General features: G+C 40.5%; 1 protein-coding gene across 2 annotated transcripts in view; it reads left to right on the forward strand.

Annotated features, from left to right (window-relative positions):
* Positions 1-13,607, forward strand: part of LOC145456953 (gonadotropin-releasing hormone receptor-like) — a 126,418-nt gene that overhangs the window by 78,106 nt on the left and 34,705 nt on the right. Inside the window, exon 2 of one of the 2 annotated variants that reach the window (XM_080335103.1) lies at positions 6,590-6,945. In XM_080335103.1, coding sequence (XP_080191229.1) covers positions 6,730-6,945 — 216 coding nt within the window. In that variant the 5' untranslated portion in view covers positions 6,590-6,729. Of the gene's footprint in view, positions 1-3,880; positions 6,946-13,607 lie in introns of those variants that run through there. The other variant, XM_080335102.1, reaches the window with a different exon arrangement.

Here is a 13,607-nt window from a genome sequence, read left to right on the forward strand (position 1 = left end):
AATATCTCATAAGTAAACCATGTCTTCACTTTCCAGCATCCTCCTCGTTCACCTCGCGTCCCCCGTTCTCACCCTCGTTACTTGTGCAACTCTTCGAGATCATCGCGTAGCCGTAGTCACACGCATTCTCATTTCTTTACTATATTTGGTTTCAACGCCTCCTGCCGTTTCATATATGATGTCGGACAATCCCGATGCTTTGAGATGTTAATCACTATGAAAGGAAATGAGTTTGTGAGGAAATAATTAAATACTCACATACATATATAGGCTACATACAATGTAAATATTATTTCACCGTGTCAATACTGCCAATTACTATCAATAAATAGGGATTTCCCAATATGTATTCGTCTGGTTATGCCAGCAGCAAATATCGTAAATATCAAATCATTCATTTGCACAATACCTGCACCTTACATCTTGTAAGATCTCCAATATCGATCCCCACTGATGGATTTTAGTATCATTTTTAATCACCACGTCACCGGTCGGTGTAGGCCTATTGAATAATTACTCAATCAGCCGATTATTCCCATACTGAAAATCCCCAGATGTCACTTTACATCGAAAGATGGTGTGTGTGTGTAATGGGATGAAAGCAAATTTAAGTAAGCGAAACCGTGGGAGATTTACCATGTAGATGTTTGTATCAGTAAAAAAATAAAATTAGACATAAATTTTAGAAAAAAACTCGGTTCGGTTTATTAACAATTTTATCAGTTCAATACACCACAAAAATTGCGATACAATGAAAAGATGTGTGTCGAAGGAAGGTGTCGAAACGGCTTTGAGTAGTCTTTGAAATCAGACACCCACCTTGGCCTATAGGCGATGTAAAGAGAAGGCATGCACGCTGAATGAAAAGTAAAAGAAGATAATATAGAAAAGTAAGCGACAAAAATGCGGTGACATATGTCATATAAGGCGAGATCGATAAGTCAGGTTGTTGTCTGGTATAATCTTGAGTACGGAGAGATGGTGTGCACCTCTGAAACGTTCAGGTTCATGTGAACGCGAACCTTTTTGAAACGTTATGTGTGAACGCGAACGTGACCCTCATGACGTCACGTGATGTCATATTGATAATTACAACCCTACATTTCAGTGAAGTGATAGCCTAAATGCCCTAAATTAATGTACAGGCACACCAGGGGTGTCAAACTCAAATTGCGTCGCAGGCCGGATTCAAACCATCTGATCGCTCGCGGGCCGGACCATTCAAATGATTGAAATTTCTTACCCTTGTTTTTTGCTTGAATACTCAATTATTATTAAGCCTATACGCAATAATATATTACATTATAACGGATCATAGGGTTCTACTGTAGCAACACCTTTATTAGCGAACAATATAATTAGCAAAATTAAGATTGTGGCAGGTTAAATACGGTAATATAAACTGCTAAAAGAGTAGCTTTGGGGACGATATACCTCATGTGTATATGCGGTTTGGGGAATATTAGATATATTAAAGCTGGTTCATTAATTATATCACGATTCTGGTTTTTCCGTATGCAAAGGAGTTGTTGAGTCATAAGCGAAATTGGGAGTGCGTCCACAGATATTTGAATTATATTTTTGTGTAACAATTATATTCTTCATGTAACCTGCATATACCAGCTTCCCACTATGGCGATTTCACTTCTGTGAATAACTACTTTTTAGTCCATATTTCCGTAAAACTGAGAATTGCGTGTGTATTTTTCTGCCTTCTCGGAATTGGCAGTAAATGACGGCTGATGGTGACTAGAGTGAAACCACAACACCCCTGTCGGATGGTTATAACGTGGCCTATGAACTAATGAACATATTCGACATTTGCTATCTTGAGAGATTATTTGATGATAATATATTATTATGTCGTACAAAAAATCTCAACATTTGTAGGAAATGTGCTGGATAATACAGCCATTTTTCAAAATAGCTTCGCGGGTCGGATGAAATGGTCTGGCGGGCCGTATGTTTGACACCCCTGAGGTACACGATACTTTACCTATAGTGACGACTTGGGCCGCATAATGCCACAATGCTGAAGTACATATTGACGTTTTAAATGTCGTCAAATGTATCAAAGGATATAATAATCCCATAAAATCAATATCTTCCGCCCATCCAAGGGAATATAAACTTACGGCTTAACGATGCAGGCCAGACCGGACAATGTATTCGGCGTCCGAGTATTGCTACGTTGATATTGAGCAGACTGTAAAACGGGTTTCCATACTTGCTGCCGATATTACGACATTAGGAAGTTATACAGTAGTAGCCAACACCCGAATCGCACGGATTTGGTTTTTGTGATACAATAAACATTTGAAGTCAATATTGACTCTGACCCCGTACGCCTGCTGGATTTTCTACATCAGACAACGATATCAATTTCATTGATTGGTTGGATAAGCATCATTCGCTGACTACATGTAGTGTATTTCGCTCTTGAAGTTGTGTGATTGCGGGTCAAGCTCACAGCAGATAGTCACTAAATATTCACAAACGGAAAACTTGATAGTTCGAGCAAACTTTAATAACAATACAAGTAAAAGTTTTGAGATTGTCAAGGTGCATGCTCGTTAAGTGTTGATTCTTTCATGTTGCCAGCGCCATGCATAGAGTGGCCCTCAGTTTAAGTGCAACAATGAATTTCAACCAATGATGTTTTAATGAAGTGAAAATTGTAAAATGTGAATAGGTTCAGAGTGCAGAACCTTCCAAGGTTCGTTTGTGAACGTGAAACTCTAAATCTCTGAGGTTCACACACAGAACGCGAACGTGAAGCTCACGTTCACACCATCCCTACGGACTAGTATTCATTTAGTACAGTGGTTCCGAACCTTTTCCCTCTCATTCCCCACCTCTGATGTATTCCGAGTCATCATTCCCCGCTACCTTGACTCCACCCCGAAAAAATGCTTCCTCTAATAAACTTTGGACAGACTTTGATAATGGTAAAGTTGAGACCCACAGACCCCTACCTGAAATTCCTGAATTCCCCACCAGTGGGTAATTCGCAACCGGTTGGGAACCACTGATTTAGTAGAAATTGCTTATATTTCTATTTGAACGTGGACAACTGGACATGCTCGTCGACTGTCGGATAGCCGGCGGTATACTGCTCCACACGTCAAGTCTGGCATATTTGATAGAGCGATGATGGTCTTTTCATATATGATAATTGGACGACGCAGACGCGTGTGTGTCGTACTTGTGCGCTTTTGCTTTCGAGGTAAAGAAGTCATTGAAATATTCGGGGCAATGAACGCAGTGGAACTGATATATAAACTTGGGCTTTGATATTCACGGAAGATATTTTTTGGAGATATGACCAGTCATTGAGAGCGTTTTTTATATAGTATATCACGCGACATTTTAATGTGTGATCCGTACATGTGGGTAATCTACACGTATACGCAATACAGGATCGGGTGTTGGCATAGAATCACGACGAAACTGTACTGAATGATTGGGTGCTATACTTCGAGCATTCCGATAGGCTCGTTAAATGGTGACAAAGTGATTTCCGCACTACGCATTTTTCTTCAAGAAGGCTGTATTATAGTGTATAGTGTATATGGCGTATTTCACTGACGCTTCCATTATATTGCACGGTTTCCGGTGTCATGCTAATAGTAGATGAAATGAGACTGTGCATTTCATCATTCTGAATGTGCTGAATTTCTAATTAGTTTGTGGATTCGTAATTAGCAAGTGTAATCATCGACATAGCTTGTACATTGTACAATGTACTGTACACTGTACACAATCTGATCTGCAGCCGACGCATTCACCTTATATGTGTTGCTCCGTCTTTGATTTCTATGGTTTGCTTGTGTGAAGTCACTTACACGATCGGTGTTTCTCGTTGGCGTACAATTTTAGTCGACATGAAAAGATCAGCCGAGCCAAAGGAAAGAGTAGCATTTAGATTAGGCGAGCGTCAAAATACTGAAATACTACATGTGTATTCTGCAAAATACACTGGATTCGAAAGAATGGTTCGACTTTAAAGCAACTGTTTTCATAGTCCTTGTTATCGATCTGGACATCACATTAATGAAAAAGTCTCTTACCATTATTCTGTACTGTACACGCCAAGCCTCTAAAGATTTATAAATGGTCGATATAATGAGCACGGTTTACGAGGAACTTGGTATTGTGGTAAAAGCTGGACCGGGGCATACGATATTCGTATCGTATCGTAGGCCCCGGCTGATGAACTGTAGCAGAAGACGTCAACTTTAAAAGTTCCAGTCTTCATTGTTTGTTGAGTAAGGTGCATGTACTGAAACAGCTCACGATTTCCGGCATATTCATACGGATTTCTATCGGCACAAGTCATCACGTCATCCGCTTATTTTGCGATTGCAGAAGTGGCATCTTTTACTGGCTTGCCTTACTTAGCCATCGCCTGAAGTCGTCGCTATATTGAGCTCATATATCGACCTAATTGGGTGGATATTGTATCGGCATAATGTGCATTGCTCTGCTTCTCTTCGGGAGCAATGTCATGGCCTTCCGATAACGGCGATGCACCCGTTACTGATATTGTTTTGTTGTGAGGTCATGCTACCTATTTATGGCACCCAGAAGTCCTAATGCGACGTTTCGTGGACATCTGTCAACATCGTATACGAGCCCTATAATCGTTGGTTAAAGTTGAGCTTCCATAGGATCTCAGCCTTCTCATGGTCATAACAGAGTTTCCGTTTTGAAAATAATTCGTGGCCCAAAGTGTGGAAACATAAGATGATGCTTTCTTTGTGGCGTCATAATGACAAGTAACCTGGTGGAGAAAATTGCCAGTAAACTTGTGAATGTAAGAATTTCAGGATTTCAATTCGTTGTTGCTACTAGTTTTACGTTATATCAATTTGGAAATGTGAATACATAATTGCCCGAATAAAAAGACAGTTCAAAATAAGACTTTTAGCAACTTCAAGATTTTCAAAATAGTTCTGTGGCCCACCTCAAATGCTTCCATCGCCATCAGTGAGCCCACCTAGGGTAAACAAGAGCCACAGCCCTACAATCTACAATATTATCGTGACTGTGGCTGAGTGTGGCCCACAGGATATTCCTATATCCCGTGACACAGAGCCCTAATTTATTTGGTTGGCTAACGGCGTCATACAAATGTGGACTATTTACAAGGAATAGTCATCAATCAGGTGATATGACCTATATGATTTATGCATGATGTATGCGAATGCAAGTATATGACTGATCTAGAGATATCTCTGCTGAACACACATTCCATACGATATTCTCCGGGCTAGCCTGCTATAATATATTATCGTTGATCACTGTCGCTATGTCTGGTAATCATGTCGATATTTCATTCTTTCCGATTCGGCAACATCCTAATAAAACCAATCTGCGGTTAAAACTTCAGCATCGAATGAACATCGAAGTCAAGATATACGTGGGTCGTGAATTGCAAATACGCCATGTATTCAACCACTTGCAAAAATTAGTGATTCAATAGGTTAGCACAGGTGTGACAAGACAAGATTTGTTGGCTCATCTGCGCTATTCGAGACACTGGATAATTGTTGTACCGCATATCACATGTAGATCAGGAATAATAAATTTCCCGTCGTATTGATTCAAATAAGCCTACGTTTCTCGAGTGACAGGTGATTTCGATTTATCTATGCATTGTAAACGTGTCGCGAGCGACTGCCGAGTGCAAGCAGCTGCCTGAGGTTAATTTAACGTGGTGATCCGATCGATAGTAATTTGTTCTATGTGTCCCACTCCCAATGTGCTGCTATTTCGTAAAAGCTATATTTGGTAACACGAGTACGCTCCTATTCCAGTCCACAAACCTTGGGCGACTCGTATTTACATTTATAAAGCAACATACAAGACAAGTAAGCCAACTTTGGCGTTCAGACGAAAGAGAAGTCATCCTGCAGGTTCTGGCCGTAGCGTTTTTGCTTCATTTTTCACATTCACATGCTATGAGGTTCTGGCTTCGGAACATTTCTCTCGATTCAAAACGTTCGCCTGGCGTTACTGCACTATAGGAAATGCCGCCTAGATAGGACTACGTTACAAATTTACTCAAGACTCTGTATATTTCTCCATGCATTTAAGACGATATATATTCGATCCGTCCGCATTCGGCTTTGTTTGCCAATGCATCGCCTGTCTGGCGACCTTTCTCCATACTTTTCGCAACAATCGCTGTATAGATTCGAAGACTAAGCGAAACAGAGCTTCATCGTCTAGTCGAGCAAAATCTAATTGGCATCGACAAGGTCAAGCAGTTAGTTAGTTTAGTGAACGCGAGGCACAATGGCAGTAAATTTCAATATTTCACGAGAGGGATGTGTGAGATACGACAGCCTCCATACTACTGGAATGTCTTTGGCGATATATGAAGAGAGGAGACTGATGTATGTTAGCTATAGGTATGAGGCTACGTGGTAAGTAGCCTATGTCACAGCACACGCAGCCTGTTGCGAGCTCCAGAAAATAACATTCATGTAAGCAAAAGGTACATGCTATCTAACCATTCAAATTGTTAGGTAACGGTGGCGTTTTTACAATCCCACATAAATCGTACATTTCACGCCAATTTCAGAAAATATAATTTATATCTACGATTCATCAAAAATCGATTTCATCTTGGGCGCATTTGCTTCCAAACAAAGCTCGGCCAAGGCATTTCGTGTTCGCGGACGATTCATGTGAAACATCTGAGAATAAATCTATTCAACACGGATGGGTTTATTGGAAACCACAAGCAGCGAATTTCTACTCGCCTACGTCGCGAATTCCCCGTCATCAACATTCAGCAATGCTTCCGAATCAGATTCACCCGTATCCGCACTTTCCACAATATCGAACTTGATTAGCGGTGACAGCTTTTCAACTCAAAATTCAAGCATCGTCGACAATTCTACTTTGCCCGTGGACACATGCGATCAAATTTTACTGGTAAGTAAACATATATCTCGCGATATGATGTGGCACGAAGGATTATAACAATATCCTTAGTGTCGGCGTGTTATCATACTCAAATTAAACCATTAGCGATTAATTGTTGCTTTGATATTGCGTGGGGCGATGTCATGAGAATGATGTTAAATGCGTCCCACAGTCCACACGGTTCTAGAAAGGATAGGCAGCGAATGGCACATGCCTTTAGATATCCGTTAAGTTGGCAGATAGGGAATCAAAATAAAGATAAAATCGGCCTGGTGTAAATTGCCATTGCAGTCGAAAAATATCTTGAATTTGAATACCACAAACAACGATATCAATTATGATTTCAACAATGTTCAAGCCGTGACTTGATAAAAACTACACACGCGGTGATCATCCAATGCGATGTTCAACAGTCAACAATGCTGACGTGCTTGAAATATTCATGGCATTATCCAGATGCAAGCTGCTTAATGAGTATTCTTTAATTTGAGTAGTTTTCTCTGGTGTAATAGTGAATTTACTGTAATCATTGCGATTTGCTGTATAATAACAATCAGTTGTGTAAAAAGTGACCTGGGTTCATGACGTGTTTGCCGTAATCTATATCATTCTCGTGCGATAGTGTGGAACCCAGCATACCCTACACAAGTAAACCAAAGTGCCGCCACGTGGTCGAAAATTCACTTTTACAAAAAATACAATACATGGCCGACGCGAATATTATTTATCAGTAATCATAAATTTGTTACGCAAAGCCCAATTTGGGAAAACCTCGATTAAGAGATTAAGGTATTCGTCGGTTATCGCTATTTTGTCATGTAGCAAGTACAATAAAATAGTATACTCGTTACTACTACATGGATGTGATGTTGACAAGTGTCTTTTAGTGCTTTTATGCAAACGGACGATTGCTGTATAACCTGACTGTGATTCGACTAATCTCGAAATTTAGCTGGTGGATGTTAGCCTACAATGTATCTGTTTGTATGTATGTACTTCCAACACCATCGAGCTAATTGGGGCCAACGCGTACCACCAATTCCGAAATATGTAAAGGTATTGCCTAGTTCACAAAAACTTTGGAACATCACAAATAATACAAAATTTTGTCTGAAGGTATGGTGAACCGTAACTATTCCGTCACAGAGTTTCGACATTTCAATTGAACGTACCATCAATAGGTCGTCTGAAAGCCATACTATGGCGGCAAGATGTTCCCGTCAATGAGTGCAAATCAACCGGAAATAAAATAACTTGTTGGAGTTCAGCTGACTGAGACACATTTGCCATTTTCGACTCTCGAGAACTGCGCAATGTCAAGTGCGATATGACATACGTTATGATATGAGATTTTAATTTGCTGAGTATAAAAATGGGGAAAAGTTGTTGGTCGATGAGTGGATATAGGATAGGCGGTACAATAAAAATGTCCCATATCGCATGCTGTGTAATTGCTCAATTGTGATTAGCTGTTTTTGAATCTAATTGATCCAGTTTCAGTTGTGGTGGGTGCACTTCATATTCATTCACAGCAAAGCAATGTTCTATTGCCACCATAAAAGTGCGACACCTTAATACAAATGCTAATGTACACTATTCGATATGTTCGCGTGCGGACTCCAATTTCTATTTGTAGCTTATATTACACAATCCTTGTCGCACTTGTGCTAATAATGTGACACTGCATGTTGAACTCAAATTGAGAATATGAATTGCTTCGCTCATGTGACATGATATTCAATAAAGTCACTCAACGACGTGTTTGTGACTGAAATTTCAATTTGTAGTACGAAACCTATTAGCTTCAAATGTGTTTTCTTTCAATTCGTCGCCATTGTTAGTGGAAATACGCGAAATTGACACAAGTAATGGGGATATTTACGAAGCGAGATCTTTTATGTTCGATCTTTGCCGTCGGTCATCTTCAGCTTACCGGCCTGTGCAGATGCTATGCGAAACGAGTGCGCTATTGAAATCAGAATCGATCTCACAATTCAAAAGATTGCATATTAAGGAAATCATTGTAGTGATTGTTGGCCTTATCGCCCCAATATCCAACGTCATGACGTAGATAATAAGTTAGGCCGCAATGATGTGCTATATCCGGCCATGTTCAATTGTTGCTATTATATATAGGCCTAAAGGTCTTTATATAAGATTGTAGATTTCAGCACTTTTCAAAAAGTGGATATGGAGTCATATAGGGGTAGCCTGAACGGAATGTCGGAAGGATATGTAAATTTATTTCCGTGTGTGTGGGGGGGGGGGGGCATTTTTAAAATGTCCTGACCCCACGAATATATGGTGCACATAAAATAAATGACTACGCAATGTCCCAGAAAATTAGGGGTGGAAAAGTGGCCATTTTCCAAACCATCGGTACACGTTGGCTCGCGGGGTTGGTTCAAGGCGAGGGCTGTGTTGTTAAAATTTCTTAGACTTCTTGGGTACAGCTGCTGGGTTCTTTTTGGTATGCGGCAAGGTAAACATAGATGAAATTTCGGTTTGTTTGAACTGAAGGCTGGCGTTTGTAGACGTCCAGTAAAAATATTACCGTTTTATCAAGTGGCACACCTCATTCATTTTCGCGTATAAAGAGATCATGGTGCGACATTGTGATTGTACGACTGTACGTACCTTATAATTGTACTAATTCCGATAAAAATTACTTTTGGCTCGACACTTCGTTTTGGTGAATAAGTATTGCTCCGGCGACAGAGCCTGTCATGCCGATTGCAACAACAACATCTACTGGCCTTGTAGACATAACATACAATACAATACACAAAAAAATCGTGCGTACCTATATGCGTGTATGGAACTAAACCCAAGTAGCCTTACCGTGAATTATTCAGAAGATAAGGCGTCTGACAATGGGATGTGGCTACGATGCTGTTCGTAAATCGACTATACTTAAAGAGGACTACGAAATTATGCTGCATGCGCGCTCCTAATCCGGCGTCTCGAGACGAAACGCACGAGAAAAACAATAGCGTTATCGAGGTTGCCGTTATATATTACCCTATGTCCGTATGCATTGCAAGATTAGTTCTGTCATCTTGTGCAAGTAGCTGTACAGTGTGCAGTACATATACTTTCTGGTATGCAAATAGGTCTACCAGACTGTTAGCATTGTCTCATTTAAAACGTACGCCGTAAATAAGTAGGTGGAAAATGGTATGTATTTACCAGATTTTCACCCGGGGGCAAGCGGCGAGATAGCATAGTGGTATAAATAATCCATAGCTGCGGGTTCGAATCCGACCGAGGTCGACTGCCGAATTCCTAAGTGTCCAAGGTTTATCTAGGCTCCTCCTCACCATATCATCTGCGTAAGCCAGGGGTCGGCAAACCACGGCACGCGTGCCACTTGTGGCACGCGAGATGATTTTTCATGGGACGCCAAATGATTTCACGCGAACGACATATTGAGACAATGTTTTTGCAAAAAAAGTAAAACAGAAGTTTTCAAAATGTACAAAGCTCCTAGGCGATTGAAAATTATTTCGTGAATCAAATTAAACAGAGTCTTTAAGGGCAGATTTTACTTATCTTGAATTTTTTTCCGCGTTTCGCGCGATTTATTGGAACCTGATACTTTGATTATAAGGTGGGAACCCCCAATAAATAAATTTATGTGTATATAGAAAATGGTTTTTAAAAATATGTGTAATGTACAGAAATGAGTCAACCGTATTAGCAGTTATGAAAGAACGTCAACCGAATATCACATGAAACCGTTCGGATGCTTCATTCTAGGAGTGCTTACTGTACTGTACACGTGCACAGCCTACGGGAGTGCAACTAGTATGAGAACCAGCATTCCGGCGTTGGGTATTTTCACGCTATAGAAGACACGACCTAGACGCAATGTTTCGGACAACATGCGACCATAAGACTCCCGTGCGGTGTATGCGTTGCCAAAACTATTGGCGGCGATAGAAGCTTGAAAAAAATAACCCCCTCATGCTGGCCAAAACGTTCGACATTGATATGTCCACTGTCCAGACAATCTTTACCGCTTTACCGCGACGTTTGCAGACAAATCTAGTGTCAGACCAACCTTAATGTGACACCAAACCAACTTTAATGGTACGGGGATTGGCAAATTTTTCATCATCGTCGAGCCATATCATCGTAACGACACTGATTGGCCTGTTACTTATTGGATATGGTACCGAACACAGTGAACTTAGATACGATCAATTCAAAATTCAACCACATAAGATCGATCATTGCGCGACTGAAAATAAATTATGTAAATATTACGTACATGTAGTAAGCGATAGGTCGGGTGCGGTAGCGACCGAAATTTGTTCCCTTCGCGACCAATAATTCAAGAATCATTGGCGTAACGAATGCCGTTGCCAGTTGCATTAAGATGGTTGGTGGTATTCCTTGCTTGAAACGTTGAATATTAATAGTTTGAATGTTTGGCACACAAGCTGGTAATAATTTGACATCTTGGCACGCTGCACACAAAAGGTTGCCGGCCCCTGGTGTAAGCGGTGTCTTAAAAAGCCTAGAAGTGAGCCGTGCTACAAATCGGCAGCTAATTAAAAATAAGGATTATGGGCCTGGTGTAAATGACCATTGTAATCGACAAACACCATGAATACCACAAACAAAAACAATCCGGGGGCAAATTAGTCCATGCACTTTCTAGAAACAAATTCTGCTTTCACAGCCATCCCGATGGACGAAAACGAGCCAAATACAACAATTTTTATCGAGATATATCCCAGTGGTGTAGTTCTGTTTGCGTGTAGACCTATTTGCACTCTGATGCTAGGGGTGTAACAGCGTAACAAATTATTTCCGTGGCCGTAATTTGACTTTATTTGATTTTCATGGATTGAACGGACGGTTTGTCTTATGAGGATACCGTATATGCTTAAGGGTATGCACTAGGAAATTACGACCGCCACCAAACCATTGCAATACAAGAGCCCGCGCTGCTCCGATTCGGCATCCAAGTATATGACACTATTCAATACACTCGATAGCTCATACTGTATTCGTTCTTGGAGATAGCGTTCGTAACCAATGTTCACTTGGCCTACATTGCATTACACTACATTTCGCAATACGGTCAATGCAGATTTCAGTTCTTGCATTTATGTTGGGATTAAATTCTCTGCTACACAAAAGCTTATCAAAGTATAAGCTACTATGATTGTATGATTCGAGAGTGTCGCACGTAAGACGCTCTAACATTTTGCCAATAAGAATTTCCCAATTCGTGCTGTGTAGTTTTTAGTTCTGGCATTTATGTGGATAACGGTGTTCCACTAGGAGTTTCCCCGATATGAATTTTGTAAAATTTGAACTGTTTGTTTTAACTACAAGCAGCCTCGGGACGATGGTATTTGATAGAGACAACAATCATGTACACTGGGAAAAATAAATGCGGTCACGAGCGTATGTCTGCTAAAATTAATTCATGAGAATGGTACGCCATGCCACTTTGCAGATTCGAAGATACTAGGAGATGTGAAACCGATCAACCAAAAAACAGACAATCTGTGTCACACTTCTACCCCATATTTAGCACGCAACTTGGAATTAATAGCGTGTGAGGAAAGCTTTTACCACCAGCATGCAGATATGAACAAATTTACAGAATGGAAAATTTGATTATATACAGCTATCCAAATATTTTCTGCTCCATCGTGTTATCGAAACCGCATCTCCCCTACTTCGTTTGGTATTCACAGTATACGTAGTTGTCCTTTTCTTGATGTTAGTCACCTGCATTCGTGCGTTATCGTCTGGCGTTTCCAGTCAGCGTATACACAGCGATTCCGTTCACTACCTAAGATAGGCTTACCACATTTTGGAAATCTAAAAAGAGGACACTTTTTCAGAAATTTGAGACTTGCAAAACCGGAGAAGAATTCTCAAAAGTCGGTGAACTTTTCCGACTTTGTCGTCGGTTGACTAAAAAAAAGGTCAACTTTCCGCTCAGAGCTCAAAATACCGTTTTTCTCTCCACATTGCTAGGTGGTTGACTAAAAAAAAAAATATCAACTTTTCGCTCGGAGCTCAAATCGCCGTTTTTTACTCCGAAATGCTCGCCGGAGCGTCACTTCTGTGCTGATTTTAGGCATATCACTCGCATTTTGCTCTAAATGTGACCTAAATTTTCAAAAAAGTGGACAAAATCTCAAAAAAGAGGACAAAAGGGCGTCCCCGAGGACACTTTCAAAAAGGTCAAAAAAGAGGACAACTCCTCTTAAAAGACGACGTATGGTAACCCTAACCTAAGAGGATATAAGTGCCACCACACTCTAGTGTCCCATCAAAGCATCAGTTCATCGCAAATCAATTATAACAACCTAGGTGGTGAGCAAGAATTTTCTTTAGAAATAGAATCGGTTAACTGCCAGGCACGGTAGAATTTAGTGGAGTGAATTTGCGGCGAGTCTCGTAAGTGTTCCGACGCAAATGATACGCACTCTGCAGTCGGCGTGCTCATTTTTCAGTTTTTTTACCATTGAGCCTCCCAACTCCCAAGTATCATTTATTTTCTATTACCCGGAAGTTTATTGCAAATTCGTATCGTTACTAACGAGGTTCAGAATAGAACGAAAGTAGCAAAAATTGAATAGTGTGAACGTAAGTAGGACATGCGCACTGCGCAGTCGCCGATAAATCCACTTGACTCGCCA

The sequence above is a fragment of the Botryllus schlosseri genome, chromosome 15 (genome assembly GCF_051294905.1).
Source record: "Botryllus schlosseri isolate E-star chromosome 15, Bs_hap1, whole genome shotgun sequence".
Lineage (NCBI taxonomy): Eukaryota > Metazoa > Chordata > Ascidiacea > Stolidobranchia > Styelidae > Botryllus > Botryllus schlosseri.